Source organism: Oreochromis aureus, linkage group 7 (assembly GCF_013358895.1).
Source record: "Oreochromis aureus strain Israel breed Guangdong linkage group 7, ZZ_aureus, whole genome shotgun sequence".
Classification (NCBI taxonomy): Eukaryota; Metazoa; Chordata; class Actinopteri; order Cichliformes; family Cichlidae; genus Oreochromis; species Oreochromis aureus.
This window is the reverse complement of record NC_052948.1, coordinates 40,903,268-40,918,604: the sequence shown is the minus strand read 5'-3', so window position 1 is coordinate 40,918,604 and position 15,337 is coordinate 40,903,268. Positions and strand designations below refer to the sequence as shown.

Genomic DNA, 15,337 nt, shown 5'->3' with positions numbered 1-15,337 from the left:
CTTAAACCTGCATTGTTTTTAGTGACCTGCAGCGGATCACTCCCTCTTTTTCCAAAAAGAAAGCAGTTAAGACGTCTATAGAGAAATTACGCTGGTGCTCATTGGAAACATTTTTCAGATATACAGTGTAAAACCACTCATTTTCCTTCCAAGGGCTTCCAGGCTTTCTTGGAATTTTTTTAAAGTGGTCTTGACCAACAGTTCTCCAGGCTTTGTGGAGGTTTTTAAAGTTTTTCCTTGGACATTGGTTGCTTTTTCATTCATTTTCAGCCTAGTCAGTTCCCAAAGAACTGTTAGCTGAAAATCTTGGCACATTGTGTCCTTAATAAAATCTGAGGAAAAGTAGATGACAAAAGAAGTAGCACGCCTAAAAACTTAACTATAGCAGATTTACAGTATCTGAGTCATATCCTAAAGAAGTAGGAAAAATTCCACCCATGAACTGACCCAGGAATTCAGAGATACATCTGGCTCTTTAGTTGATCCATTTGCTGTTTGCCGAAGCCTCATCAGAAATGGTCACAGGTGAAGGTCAGCTGTTAAGAAGCCCTTCTTATGGAAGTTAAACATGAAGATGCCAAATTACACAAGAATTTAACTGAAAATCAGAAGCAACAGATCTTATGTTCAATTTGTTATCAATATGTGAAGAGGAGGTTAGAAGAGAGGTAAAATAGTGAATTCTACAGCTATTTCTAAAACACGGTGGAGGCTCTGTAATGGTTGGAAATGCATTTTAGCCAGCTGCAGAAGAAGAAGTACAGTATCTCACAGTACAGAGAAGTACTGTGAGATTTTTACTCACTATGCAATACCATCTGGTTGGTAGCTCCTGCATTTTTCAGTATGAAAACGATTTCAAATACACTCCCAATGCACTAAAAAGATATCAGGATAGAAAACATATAGTGGAGCACTATCAGTCATGGACTGGACTCCACAGATAGTGGACGTCAACATTACTGAAGCAGTGTGGGATCACCTTAGGAGAAAATGAAACAAAAGGCAGACAAGATCCAAAGAAGAGCTTTGAATGTCCTTCAAGAGGCCTTGAGAACTATCCTAAAGACTACTTAAAGAAATTACAAGAAAGCTTTCCTAAGAGAGTTCAGGCTGTGCTGAAGAAAAAAGGTGGTCACAAAGTATAAAGAAATAACGAGTGACTCAAGGTTTTTGCAGAGTACTGTCCTGTTCACGATTTGATTTGTAACTTATGGCCCCATGTAGAGCAAAACAAATGGTAAACCTTTGTATGGCATGGCCAGACATTTGTGAAGCAGATAGATTCTCATTCTCAAGGATTCAGCAAGGTGCCAGCAATGTTCAAAGCGAAATTCAGCCCATACCAGCTCAAGAGCATATATAGAGAGAGACAGACTGTGGTTGTGACAGAATGCCTGTTCTTCAAGAAAATATCGAGGTAAACACATTGAAAATACCATTAAAATCTCCTTCACCTACCTCGTCTTTAAGGAAGCCAGATCAACATTTTCATTATGTCAACTCCAAAATACTCTTCCTGCCATCAGTTTAAGACGTGCAAGGCTTAAGGCATTTATTAGAAGAAGTGACATGGAGAGACAACCTGTTATTTTACAACAAACAGTCCATCTCTTTTAACAGCCTGTTGTTATTTCGGCTCCAAATCAGATTTCAAACAGTTGAAGAACAATATGACAGCTGACTGGAGCACATTCCTGCTAGAATAAGGGTCAGCAGAAAAGTGTGTGCCATTAGGCTTAGCACACTGACACACACATCCAAATACACACACTTAAAAATACAGATTTGTAATCAAAGAGCGACCAGACAGATCAATAACCCCTGAGACTGAGGTCAGGGTTAGAGCGGTTTCAAAGGCAAAATACAGTAAGCAAGAATTAAGGGCACATTTAAACACACACTCAGGCACCCACACACATACCGTTCTGCTGAAAATTCAATGCGTGCCAGATGAAGACTTGTGCAGAGATTACTTTCTGTAGCAAAACTCTTATGCCAAAGGCACGTTTTCATTTGTGATTTTAATGAATGTTTGAAAAACAATAAATGCAGACACTGATTCAGGCAGGCAGATCAGAATACAAATTTTAAAACAATAATAATTTTTGAGGATGTTTGTCTTTCATTTCCCTTAAATCTTAATTTGCTGCGTTTTTAAGGCATAATAATTTGTCATTGTGATCATAGTTTAGAAAAAAGTCAACAAACGGTGTTTCAGTTAGGGGAAATTACAGCCTAGGATAAATTTATTCCTTTGCTATATGCAGTAAATCATTTTCTTGCTGCTTGCCCAGCTCAGCATCACAGTGACAACAGCACCTGATGACCACCCTTCCCAGGGGTGCAAACCACTTCAACTGGCTCCTATTGAGTGTGGAGAGGCAGTAACTCAACGTCAGGATCTTCCTGGATCACTGCGCTTCTTGTTCACAGGCAGACACAGGCTTCCCTGCAGAGAAACCTCATTTCAGCCACTTTTATCCCCGCGCTTTGTCTTTGTCACTCACTACCCAGAGTTCACAACCACAGGTGGGGGACAGAGCGGATATCGACCTTTAAACTGAGCAACTCTTCACCCCTGGTTTACCAAACTTCATCTCTTTGTTTAAAGCTGTGTTGGAAGTTGCAAAGCTCTTGCCTCTTTTGTTTTTTTTAGGCATTCGGGTAACCTAAACTTAGTTTTTGCTGCAAAAGCGGCCTCTGTGAACAGACTGTTTTATGTCTCTGTACTGCTTTTTAAAAGCTGCCTGTGGTTAACAGGTGGAAAACCACACACACGCACAAAGAAACCCAAAACAAAAACCACACATAATCAGTCCTGGCAGCCCAGATCATCTCTACCCTAAAGGGTTAACCTCTTAATTCACTTTCAATCAGGGGCACAGATTATCTGGCCTAACTCTGCTGGAGTGGACTCAATCTTGGGCCAAAGAGCGAAGTAGAGCGGGGATTTCTCCCAGGAGGAATCAATCACTTTGCCAAGCTCCTCAGAGCTAGCCTTCACTTGGACTCAGCTGCTGCACTCAGTCCCCTCTTCTTGTCCAATCTCATTCTGGATGTGGCAGCAGGTCATAAATACACAGACCAAAATCACTGACCTGACTAGAGGAATGTCACTGGTTCGGTCAGTGAGTATGAATTTGGGGAATTTCAGGTGAAGGGGCTGTAAATCCTCGCAAATAGTCAAAACAAGAGCAGATGTTAGAGGGTCAGCGTCTCTCTGCCAAATCTTATTCACGTAATTTCAACAATGCAAGCAGAGCTGCATTCAGGTCAGTGGGATTCTGCATGTGCGTGTGTCCATGTGTGTGTGTGGAGGCATGTTTGTGTTTGTGAATGCTGCCTGATATCTGAGAAGAGCACTGGGAATGACACACAGCCACAGGGTAACAGTGTGCCCTATGGATTAATATGCACATCTTAATATTTCTCTCCACTTGCTCGCATCCTGCAGCAGATTACTACGCTGTTGTTATGACGACAGCACAATATCACTAAATCGTGGGATTAGAAAGAAATTTGTCTTGCATTTCAAAGAAAATCATTAATCAGACCACAGGCCGGAAACACAAACCTCAGTGCAATGGCTTTACTATTGACTGATGCAAAGTGTTCTGATAAAAATAAACAGTTTTACTCCACCAAGTGATGCGCATTAAAAAAAAGAAAAAAAACAGCAGGGGAAAAAGTCTGTAAAGTCAGCTGTGAGTTTCTACGTGTTGCAGGGCTATATTTATATTAAATTCACTTTTAGCCAATGGGGCCTTTTAGATTTTAGTTATTTGTCTTTCTGCTCCATTTATTAGATGCATTATTTATGAAGTCAAGTAACCAGAGAACCCTGTTGACATGTTGCGATATGAAAATCAGTGAATCATTTACCAATTACTTCCTTGTTTATGGAAGAGTGCGCCCCGTAAGTCCTCCACTAACTGATAAGTTGACATAGACAAGATATAACATGTCAGTAATTTGTGAAGCCGGTGAATGTGGCTGGCAAGAGAAGTCCTGCTGGCGCTCAAGCATTTAACTGCGAGGCCTTGATGGCGAGGCCCATCAGTGTTCAAGTGCCTTAAGTAACAGTTTAAATGCATGGAGCTAATCCTTCATGAATACGCTTCAATATATCGTACGACCTGATGATTCCAGTTGGTTCCAGTGTCTTTTCATGCTTCGCATGTTTCATTGCGACAATGAATTTTTATGTAATTCAACCTAAACTATTTTCCCTACCATCCTCAGCATGACTGGAAAGTAATTACAGTGTTTTCCTTTCTTTGTTTCATTTCCTAAACGCCCCTTTAAGCACAACAAGAAAGGAGCTGGAAAGGCTTTGCTGTTTAATTTTCATAAAAGGGATCCAGATCATCAAAATTGTATGGGTTCGTCCACTTCCCTGACTGTTTTTAATAAGAGTTGTGACACCTAAACAAACAGGACTAAAAACATACAACACCTATTCAGCTCTCTCCTTAGCTGGAGGAATAATGAAAATCATAAAAAGGTTGTTACTCTCTGAGTCCGCATACCTTGAATATTTAAGTCTAAGGCTTTTACATTGACTTTAACTTCATAAAAGAACTAAACTAAAATATCACTTTTTGCAAATTTCTTCACTTTACTTACCTTCAGCAACTCAGACATCTGCAGACACGACTTACGGTATGAGAACTATACTAACAGATTTGACAATCAAAAGAGACTCATTGTAGTTTTTTTGTAAGGACTTTTAGATCATGAGGACTTTAAAAAAAACTTTAGAATATAGTCGACCCGCATGATCATTGTGAATTTAATACTGTCGAATAGATCAGTAAGTAATTTGTGCAAGAGCTGACTTAAAAAACTAAAAATCAGTCTGGCGAGAAGTCATTACTCAAGACCAAATAGCTTAACAGACAAGAATAGCATAACACAGAATATCTCTCACCTCAGTGTGAAACTTTCCAAGGTGGACGTACTAGCAAGAAAGACATAGAAAGTTGCGACATCACCAGACTTGAGGGGCTTCGAAGAAGTCTGGATCACCACAGCGCCTCCCAGCCTCAGCCGAAGAAAGGTGGGATTCCCTGGTGGACTTTTGAGCAGGCTGACACTTCCTACCCTCCTCATTGGTGTCCCTGATCCACCAGTGTCTCTGCCTCTTCCCACTCCTACTCGTTGCAGGCTATCCTGTGGGGTGCACTGGCCAGTCTGGTCCCGCCGACTCTGGAAGTAGACTTCCACAAGGTTCCCCTGAAGTCCCTTAATCCCGTCAGTGCTTTCTGCTTCCCTGCTAGAGCTTCCTGATCTACTGGCTGAGCTGAACCAGGAGGGTTCTGGCTTAAGCTGTGCCACACAAAAGCCACCAGGAGACACCAGACAAGCCCCACGAACTTCTCTGGTCTCCCAGAAGGCATAAGCCGTGACACAGTGAGCTCCATCCTTAGCCTTAGCTCCATCACTTTTCCTCCCATTATCTTCTAGAGAGCCCATTGTTTCTTGCCAAGCAGTGATATTGCTTTCTGTGGGCATGTGGAAAAGAATCTTAACAACTGGGGATGAGGAACGAACCTGGCGGCTCAAAATGACTGGCAGTATCTTGCGCCCACTGAGGAGCAAATCTAAAGGAATAGAGGCATCTAGAGCCAGGGGGCCAAATGAAGCGTTGACAGATGGCTCGAGAAGCCCGGCACCAGGTCCAGTGATGAGAAAAGTCTGAGTCTGAGCTTTCAGACTAGAGTTCCCAGATGGCTGTGGACTGTCCTGTCTCACAAACATGTGGTCCACATTGAGGACCTGAAACTTGATGGTGGGATAAACTGGAGATGGAGTGGTGAATGTCCCAGTGTCTTCAGCCACTCTTGGAATCTCAGCACCTGTGAAATGATGAGTTTGGGGAATTAGGACTTTAGAGAAATTAGATAGAAAATTTCCATATATATGCTTTAACTCCAAGGTTCATTGTTAGGTTTCAAATCTACTGACAAGCACAGTTACTGCTCACAAAGCTAGTTTGCTACTGTAATTACAAACAGGATGACAGGAGGATGAAGGGTTGAAAAGAGATCAGAGTCGAAGAAGCAAAGCAAAGGGGCGATGGCATGAGGTTCAGGTAGGCGCCAAAAGGACAGAGTCAGGATCACGACACTGATGATGACAGTTGGCTGTCTTGGCTAACAAGACTCAAGACAATTAAATGACTTCATTTAGCAAACATGGTTTATTTCTGAATATAGTTCCTGCATTAAAAAGAGAAAAGAAAAAAAAACGGCCTTTCAGTTTTCTTTCACTGAATTTTCGTTCTCCCTTACTTTTCCTGAATACACCATTCACGTTTCCTAAAGCAAAACACTGTGCGGCTTGAAAAAGGAAAGCCAAACAGGGTAATTCTTATTGCATATCATACGACCAGATGGTAACAATTCCAGTCGGTATACAAGTTGCTGATTAAATTTTCAGCCAGATTAACCATGGCATGTGGCTTTATTACAGAGAATTATACACATCACTATAACATTCAAGCTCTAAAACATGAGGAAATTAGGTCTGCGTCATTTCTGTCCTGCAACGGATATTCTGTTCTCTGCTATTCACGTACTACATCTATCCGAGCCAATAAAGGAAATGTGGCATCTGAGTGCTAAAAAGCCTGTCTGGTAACTTCTGTGGGATGACTGTTTGTCCAGATAGAACGCTGTATATGACAGATCACTCTTCCCGCTGCCAGAGACACTTGGTAATTTGCCCTCCTCCATGCTGAAGTGCTCAAAGATATGAATTTTTGAATATGACTTTCCCTTACCTCACAAAAAAAACTTTTAGAAAATAAAATATTCCTCTCCTTCAGACACATTAGAAGTGGTATATTATTGTTTTCTGATTCCAAACCATATTTCATGAATAAATTTATATTTAAATTAGATTACTTGCTGAATGGAAAAGAAAATCAGATGTCAGGGTGGATATTAAACAACGACACACAAGAAAAGTGTCTTATAGATCCCAGAGATCAGACTAATGATGTAAGGAATTTCACATGCAGGCCAATATAAAAGTTTTAGTTTTACATTATTAGTTCGTGTCTGCAGGTTTAAGATAAAACAAAAGCGCATCAATGCTCATTTGCTATTTCCAGCTATAATTATCTCTGTCTGGGACTAATAATTGTTTAATTTAGCTGACAGTGCACTGTACACTTATAATTCACTGGTAGGGTGTACAATCAGTGTTGTTAATCATGTTTGTCTGTGAACAGACATTTGAAGATCCATGAATTGATTTATTTTTTTTTTGCATTTGATACACAAATTTCAGCTAATTAGATTTTGATGATGATTCATTTCTGAGGTTGCTGAATTAGTACTCAAACTGTTACAACCTGACTGTAGTGCAAAGATTTTATACAATGCAATTTTTTTTAAAAATCTAGCAAAAAAAAACATCAAAATGTTGGCTTTGGCGGCAGCTGCATTTGCTTTCCAGTTTAAGAGCCATCTACTTTATTTTACCATCATTATTCTGCTCAAACCAGCCCGGGAGAAAAGCCTGAATCTTATCCTTCTTTTTGAATCTAAAAATAGGATATTTTTTCATTATGAAGGGACTTATGCAAAAGACTTCCCCATACTGTGGCAAGATTATAAATGCAGCTTGTTTAAATATCTCCTGTGAAACTTAATGCAATTAATGGAAGCATAAAATATAAAGACAGAAATAATCCACAGTATTTCTTAGCTGTAACCTCAGAATTATCCCACTGCTCATGAACACTGCTGCTTAACAGAATAATGTATTGATCAGAAAGTAATCTGGTCAGACCTGGCGGGATCCCTTTAAGTATATAAACCAGAGATATTACAGAAAAAATTAATTATATGGCAATTTTGAACAACAGTTATAAATGGCAGTTCTAACTCAGAGAGGCTCACAGACACATTAGACAGCAGACTGTGACTGGACTAAAAGATAAGGCTGTCATGCATATTCATGGTGATCAAGCAGGGAAGATATCAAAGGCTGAACCCTATCACTTAGACACGCAGTCAGAACACAGCCGAGTCCCGCAGTTGCAGACATGCGGAAGTCACACATGCATGTGTGATGAAAAAAATGCACCCACAGATAGCATGGGTAGATATAAACCCAGGCAATCTCAGACAGTAGTCTTTCGCATTCTATCGGTATCACAGAGGGACAGACTGCTTTCTGTGGCTCCCAATGCGGGTTATCTTTAAACAACCAGAGAAACAGCTGTGCAACCTCAGCTTCAGGCCTCTTTAATCCCACAGATGAGGCTTCCTGATGCACACTGGAGAGCATGCTGTCACTTTCATTTAGACTGAGGGATAACAGAATGGGCTTAGGCCATGGATGGTAACCACAAAACTACAAAAATATGAAACACAACCTTATATCTGTATGAGCCAGTCAAATACAAAAAATAGTCATGACAAGCAAATATGACAACTTCATAGCAATTTTTGGGCCTGCTTAAATTTTGTGCTGATAAAAGCCAAAAGGAAACAAAAGTATATTGGATGTGCGTAATAAACTACGGCAGAGTCATTTAAAGGGGGTCTAATATGCCCAGTGTGTATGTGCTTGCACTATCAAAGTATATACAAGAGTATAAAATAGCTACACATTTTATCTTCATTACTCGTCTCTTGTAAACACAGCTGAAGCCTCTGAGCTAGTTCCAACCCAGTTGTTTTCATATTTAAAGCTTTCCATTTACGCGTTATTTGCGTCTCATCCAGCAGACCATAAACACTTCAAACCAATGCATTAATAAAAGCTGAAACTGATCATCGTCCATCAAAAGCAATCATAAATCTCACCTTCAACAGTTGTTAGAACTGCCGCCGCGACAACCGGAAACAGAAAACGAAGGAGAAACATTTTAGTGAAGTTGCAGGTTTTGGTCCCCAGTACGCACGGAGGTAAGTTTTGGTGACTGCACGCACACGGTAGGAAAAAAGCGCTGGAAACAAAGCATTACATTGCCGAGTGTCTTGGTTCCTCTGAATGTAGAGGCTCAACTAGGAAAAAAAAATAGTTTTAAATGTACTTCCCTGTCCTCTAAGTGATGACAGTTTTTTTCCCCCTCCGACATCAGTGCTCTAGCTGGCACTGTGGGACAGCATCAGACACGGCTCTTACCATGATAGAAATCAGTAAACATGTGCCGCGGGGCAGATTAACTAGACCCACGTGGGTATAATCGGAAGGGCCGCAGGCAAATTAAATGCATACAAGGTCGGGGATCAGTGATTTCTACATGCGCATTTTAGTTTTGATTTAACAAATTAAGGATAAATAGAGACCTTCTTGACTTAAGCATATAATAATCATACAGTTCTACAACTCACTTGTGGATGAGGGGGGAAAAGTAACTATGTAAATGAATTCTTCTTACTTAGTCGTACATGTGCACGGTACTTTCAGACGGCCTTTAAGGGTGGCATTGGTTGACTTTTGGTCTTGAGTGGAGAAAAGAAAAGTGTAGAGCTTTTTTTTGCCAGCTGTCAGCTGTATGTTCTCACTCATAGACAGCGTTACACATTACTTGGAGCGTAGGAAGGAGCAGATGGATACAGTCACAAACGCTTCCTAATGTCACAGCACACATACACTTGGTACAAAGCATCAGCAGTCACTCAAATTAACTCTAGTTTTTTAGGCCCATAAGTCCGTGTTAAACAAACATATCGTTTATTTTTTACTATTTGAGATCTCTGTTCAGAGCTACATGCTAAAATATTTTTAAAGGTTTTTTTTTCAAAGTTAAGATGTATTTTTCTGTGCTACTGCAGGCCCTCGGGCCATATTTAATTTCTCAACACTCAAAATCACAGAGGTAATTTTGTAACTCTCTCTTTGTCTCTCTTTTCCTTTCTTTTTTTTAAGTATATCACTTCATCTGCCTTGACCTAAAATTTTATAATGAGATAGACTGAACAGTTCAAAGGCTAAACTGAAATAGCATGGTGTTTTCTTGCCATAGTATGTGTCGTGTAGCCAAAGCAAGGCCAGGGAGAAGATTGCATTTAGAAACTATGGAATCCACCTGCTGTTCTTTTGCCCAGAGACATCACACTAAGTGCTGGCATCAGTTTTGTGGTAAAGAATACCAGGGTTTAATGAGCTTGGTCAGACTTTTCTTCACTAGTTCACTCTCCAACACCGTCTTAAATACCCATTCTCTAAAGCAATTACTGGCGCAGTATGTCAGATAAACTCACTGCACTCAATACCCTAGTGCATGTTTTATTACGAGGTGCCACCTGTGCCAGGGTGACAGCATAAAGCATGCAGGTGTCACTGGTGAATAAATAGTTTCCCACTTTACAGCAGAGGCTGATTAACTACATGTTATTAAATATGTGCCTCAGAGAGACACTTAAGGATCTGAAACAGTCTGCATTGTATAAATAGTTGAATCTGATTTTACCTGGTGTTCCCCTCCAATGCATTTTAAAGTCAGTGAGTTTCTATTTGAGCAGTTTTGTTGTTTTTGGCTGGATGGGATTGCCAACACTGACACTGCAGATTATTTAGTCAGGTAACATCTCCAGATCTCTGTTGTTTTTCCAGACATGCGACCTGCTGCTAGTGCCATTAGAGATGACAGAGATGTGGCTGGAGTCACCATCTGTGACTGCAGTACTGGATATAGAGCTGGTGCTACCAGGTGGCGCAAAGGTTTTTAGAGGTCATTTGATGTGAAGCAGCAGTCAGGACACTAATCCATTTAATAATTTATTACATTTCTTTTTAAATGGAAGACCTCACCGAGCTGTTGAAACAGATAAATAGCAGGAGAAATTACATCCAGTGTCTTTATCTACACTTGCTGGCAATGTCTGGCAAATTATTACATGTATCTTGTCTTTGTAGTAATTGGTAAGTGTTTGCATTGCAATTGTTGTAAACATACATGCTAAAAGATTAGCTGTTAAGCATATTAAGATCTGTTGCAAATTATAAATGACACTGGTTTTAAAACATGCTCAGCTCTTATCTGATGTTTCAAGCATGCAAAATAATTCCTTTTGCATTAATAATTAATTATACATAAAGAAGTAATTATATTTGTTATGTGTATTCCATCTGTTGTTAGCTTCAGTGCCTGCTTTTCCAGATCTGTCACACTAATTCATCTATAACTCATCTCTTCATATATGTGACACTTCAAAAGTTTACTAATCTTAAATCTCTCTTATGAGAAAGATGTTGGCAATGAAAGCTGAAGCCTGCACTAAGTTTTCTTCATCCTCAAGTGCTGACAAAGGTCCTGGGGTCCTTTCTCTAGCAAAAAGTTTTAAAACAGCCAGAGTCGACCAAAGAGCTAAATGTAGACATTATGGATGGGCAAGCTCAAAGAAATGCAAAGAACAAGGCAGAGCACTTTAAAAGCTAAAATGTTAAGACCACTAAGAACAGCCTAAGGCCATCGAAAACATTTATGTCTTAAGATTTCTCTTAAAAGTGTCAGTGAAGGCAGTGCCGCAGATAACTGAAACAATCTTTCAAAAGTGGATACAAGTGCCAAAATTTGCATGTTTGTCCCTCTGGAGTCATTAAATTGAAAACTCCCATTAGTCACTTGAAATCTGGCCATCATGCAGCATGGGGTCCGTGCTGTTTTACTACAAAATTTCAACCAACTGGATGCATTTAGAAGGTCTTGCTCTTGATTTATATGCTTTTCACTATAAGTAAGTAAACATCTTCAGAGCTTCTTTGTTTCACATAAAACAAAATAACTGCAATGACACATTTGTTATGTGTTTTTTCCATTGGTCCAGTGATAGCTTTAGCTGCATGATGCTATGCAGGTCAAGGGATTGACCTTTTACACCTTTTTACCTCTTTTACCACTATGATATATACAACCATGACATTTAACATTCACTGGGTGCCAATTTTTTCCAGTGAGATTCAATGAATCTTATGTATTCAGTGCATGAAGACTCCTTTATCCTTGACTCAGCTCTGAGGCAGCCAACAATGTCTTTGGACAGGTTCAAACCCACAACCATCTTGTTTTAAGACAACTAATGACCACTGTGCTGGCAGGCTATCTCCCATAACTTCACTCTCAAGTTTCTGAGGTTAGTTAGTGTTCTGCCCTTTCCTAGTTTAGTCCTGCAGTTTATTTAACACCTTTTTACTCTCACCTACCATTCAGTATTTTTCACTGCAAGCTGCATCCACAGATGCATTGTTAACATTCACACACACATGCAGAGATGGATGCATCAGATGATACTTGGGGTTGAGTACTTTGCCCGAGGACATTTCAACATAAGTTTGCAAGAGCTGGGCATTGAACAACAGACCTTCTAAATAACAGACAATCATACATCATAAAGAACAATATTTTCTATGACCATGATTGAGAACTGAGTTACCAGTGAGGACTATAAAGGCCCATATACCCCACTCCCCTGTTTGCAAACTGGTAAAAAGTAATTTCAGACTTTTAAAGTCAACTTCTACATGGTTGAATATGCATGATATGACACTAAGACAAGAAACAAAAGTGACGGGACTTCTTTAAGTTTCTTGAAGATGTTTTACCTCTTATCTGAGAACCTTCTTCAGTTCTAAGACCAAATGGTGGAGAGTTCCAGGTATTTAAGCCATAAGTGTCCCTTAAGAGGGTTGTTGACCCACTATTGATCATGTGCCTCATTACAGGAGCCAATGTGTGTAAAAGGTTGTGTCTGAAGAAGAAGCCTCTCGGATGACAGGTGAAAAATCTTCAAGAAACTTAAAGAAGTACGGTCGCTTTTCTTTCCAAGCTCCCTAGACTACCATGACCTGGATGACTGAGAACCTACACAGACAAACAAAGACAAGGCAAGTTTAGTTTACTTTACTTTACTGGGGGGGGGAATCATATTTTCTTGCTTTTGTTGACAGCCATCTTTAAAAGGGCCACTGTTTTTAGTTTTCAAATTGATAATGACCTTAATCAAAAAATGTCATCATCAACACTGTATGCACCACTCATCGCACTTGTATCCACCCGTGAATGATTTCCCTGCGATGTTAAGTTATCTGCTGCACTACAGATCATATTGATGTTGAGTTATATTGATGTTGTATTTGCCAATACAAAAACCATGATCCTCATTACTCACTAACCTGGAAAAGTTAAAAGCAGTTGATGAGAGCAGACTACCCGTGTAATGCTTTTTTCTTTTTCTGGTACTAGTTACTGTAGGAGACTTGCAACTGCATTCTGCACCAGCTGCAGATGAGACAGTACAATATCCAGGCATAGTGAAATGCAGTAATCCAGTTATGAGGAGATTAGCATGGTGGTGTTCATGACATTGAAAGAGGGAGAGAATGGATTTTACTTTGGTGTAGTTTCTCAGCTTAAAGAAAGCAATTCAAGCATCCTGTTGATATAGTTGCCAAATTTTAACATGAAATAACCCTAATCTCCAGTTATATTCATCATACATTAAAGAGAGAAAAAGTTTTTTAATTGTCCTTAAGATTAGAGTAATAGAAGTGGAGTCATGCAGATTAAATGGCATTATTTGTGTGTCATCAGCATACAAATAGAAACATAAGCAGATATTACCTTTGTGGAAAATCGATCCAAAGGGAGTGCAATATTGAAATCGGGCTTTAAAGGAAACCTTTAGGTACACTACAATTGCATGAAGAAAAATCCCTGATCTTTCCAGAACAGACTCTGCCTGTTAACTGTGAGGAAGACTGCACAAGGACATTACCTCAAATGGCAAACAGCCACACACTCTCATATGCACACATCCAGATAAACTGGCAAGCACGTCTTTCGACTGTGGGAGGAAACCAGAGTACATGGACAGAAGCTGGAGCATGAATATGAAGAACATGAAAACTCCACACAGGAAGATACTGGCTGACTAGGAGGTCTGTTTCCAAAACATAAAATATAGAAAAACAACAAATAGGGGTTGCATACAGCCTTTTTGAACTGTTACAGATACCATGCTTGTCACTAGTCTTAGTGTTCATTGAGGTTATCTTATGGCAAGATGATATGTTAATTATTACATGATCACCAGGTCAATGAAAAGTTCAATTTTCCATCTCATGAGTTCCTTAATACTGCTTCTTATTCATCTTGAGCCAAAAAGTAATAAAGTTTGCTTTCATCTATGTATAAAGCAGGGCTCAAGTCAACTCAACTAATTTTTAACCTGTTGGGGATTCACCCATATGGCAGGGATCACATGAACAAAACGAATGAATGGAAAAAGCCGCCCAGAAACAACCAAGTCAATTGCAGCAATACGCAATCCCTCTGAGTGGAAATCATTGCAAACTGCTTCTGCATTCTCCGCTCATATCTCTGGGGAGTACTCAAGTGTAGTCTCTGAACATAAAGCTGTCGTTACACATGCGTAATAGCACTTACAGTAGTCCTATAGCTGGCTAAAGAAAAGCCAGTCTCTTCAACAGTCATTGCACTGGAGCTCCCAGAGCTCTTCAGCCTAGTCATGCACTGTGGATGTCTCCCATTTCAAGCAGTCTTAGCCAAAGATAAATCACCAAGGCAAGGCCTGTGTCCTGGCCTCTTCCCTTCACTGACGTCAGCCAACAGCCATCCTCTTATGACAAATGAATGCTCTTTTTGGAGTGTGGCTGCCATGAACATCAGTTTTCAACCCCTGTGGGATGCCTCCAGTGAGTTACTGGCCAGGTGATATATCCTCCCACCAGCAACCTTCCCACAGAGTGCTGTGTTGGACAGGTTAGAAGCTTACCTCCAACCACCTGCTGGGAACCCCATTAATGTTGGAGGGGATGGATGGGTGCACAGTTGAACTATTTATTCAGTGTGATCAAGCTTTTTTGTTGAAAGTTTCTCGCCTAAGGTGAAAAGAGACTGCATACAGCTCCAAAAGATAACATACCATCGGGCTATATTTTGCATTTTCTGGCACATAAAATCCATTAATACTTGTGCGGGTAGTGTACGTCTGTGGCATTTTAAGCCAGAAAAGAAATTATTCCTTTTTTTTTTTCCTTGCAAGGCTGGGTTACTGCAGGCAAAGTGAGCAGACGCCTCTAGGGACTAAGAGCTGGAGGTTTACAGTGTAGCAATTAGTTTCTGATCATTTGATTAATGTGAATTTGTTTGGTAATTACTTATGCTTCATTAATGGGGCCTTGAGGCAGTTTAAACATTTGTACCTAAACTTGAATTATTCTGTTCTTTAGTTTGTCAAAAACAACAACAAAAAAACTGCAGTGAAAAAAGAACAGGTGAAATTTTGCAAAATGTCCCTGTGTGACAATTCCTGTTGTGTGTTATTTTCTTAGTTGTAGTATCTGAAAA

At 39.9% G+C, this 15,337-nt stretch overlaps 1 protein-coding gene across 1 annotated transcript in view; it reads right to left on the bottom strand.

The window, feature by feature from the left end:
• The window catches only part of si:dkey-1d7.3 (transmembrane protein 132D), a 35,505-nt gene extending 26,375 nt beyond the window's left edge, over window positions 1–9,130 (bottom strand). The window contains exons 1-2 of the mRNA XM_039614199.1: window positions 8,826–9,130; window positions 4,934–5,861 (exon numbers count right to left, since the gene is read on the bottom strand). Of these exons, the coding sequence (XP_039470133.1) occupies window positions 4,934–5,861; window positions 8,826–8,886 (989 nt within the window). The 5' untranslated portion in view covers window positions 8,887–9,130. The remainder of the gene's footprint in view (window positions 1–4,933; window positions 5,862–8,825) is intronic.
• Between the last annotated feature and the right edge of the window lie 6,207 nt (window positions 9,131–15,337).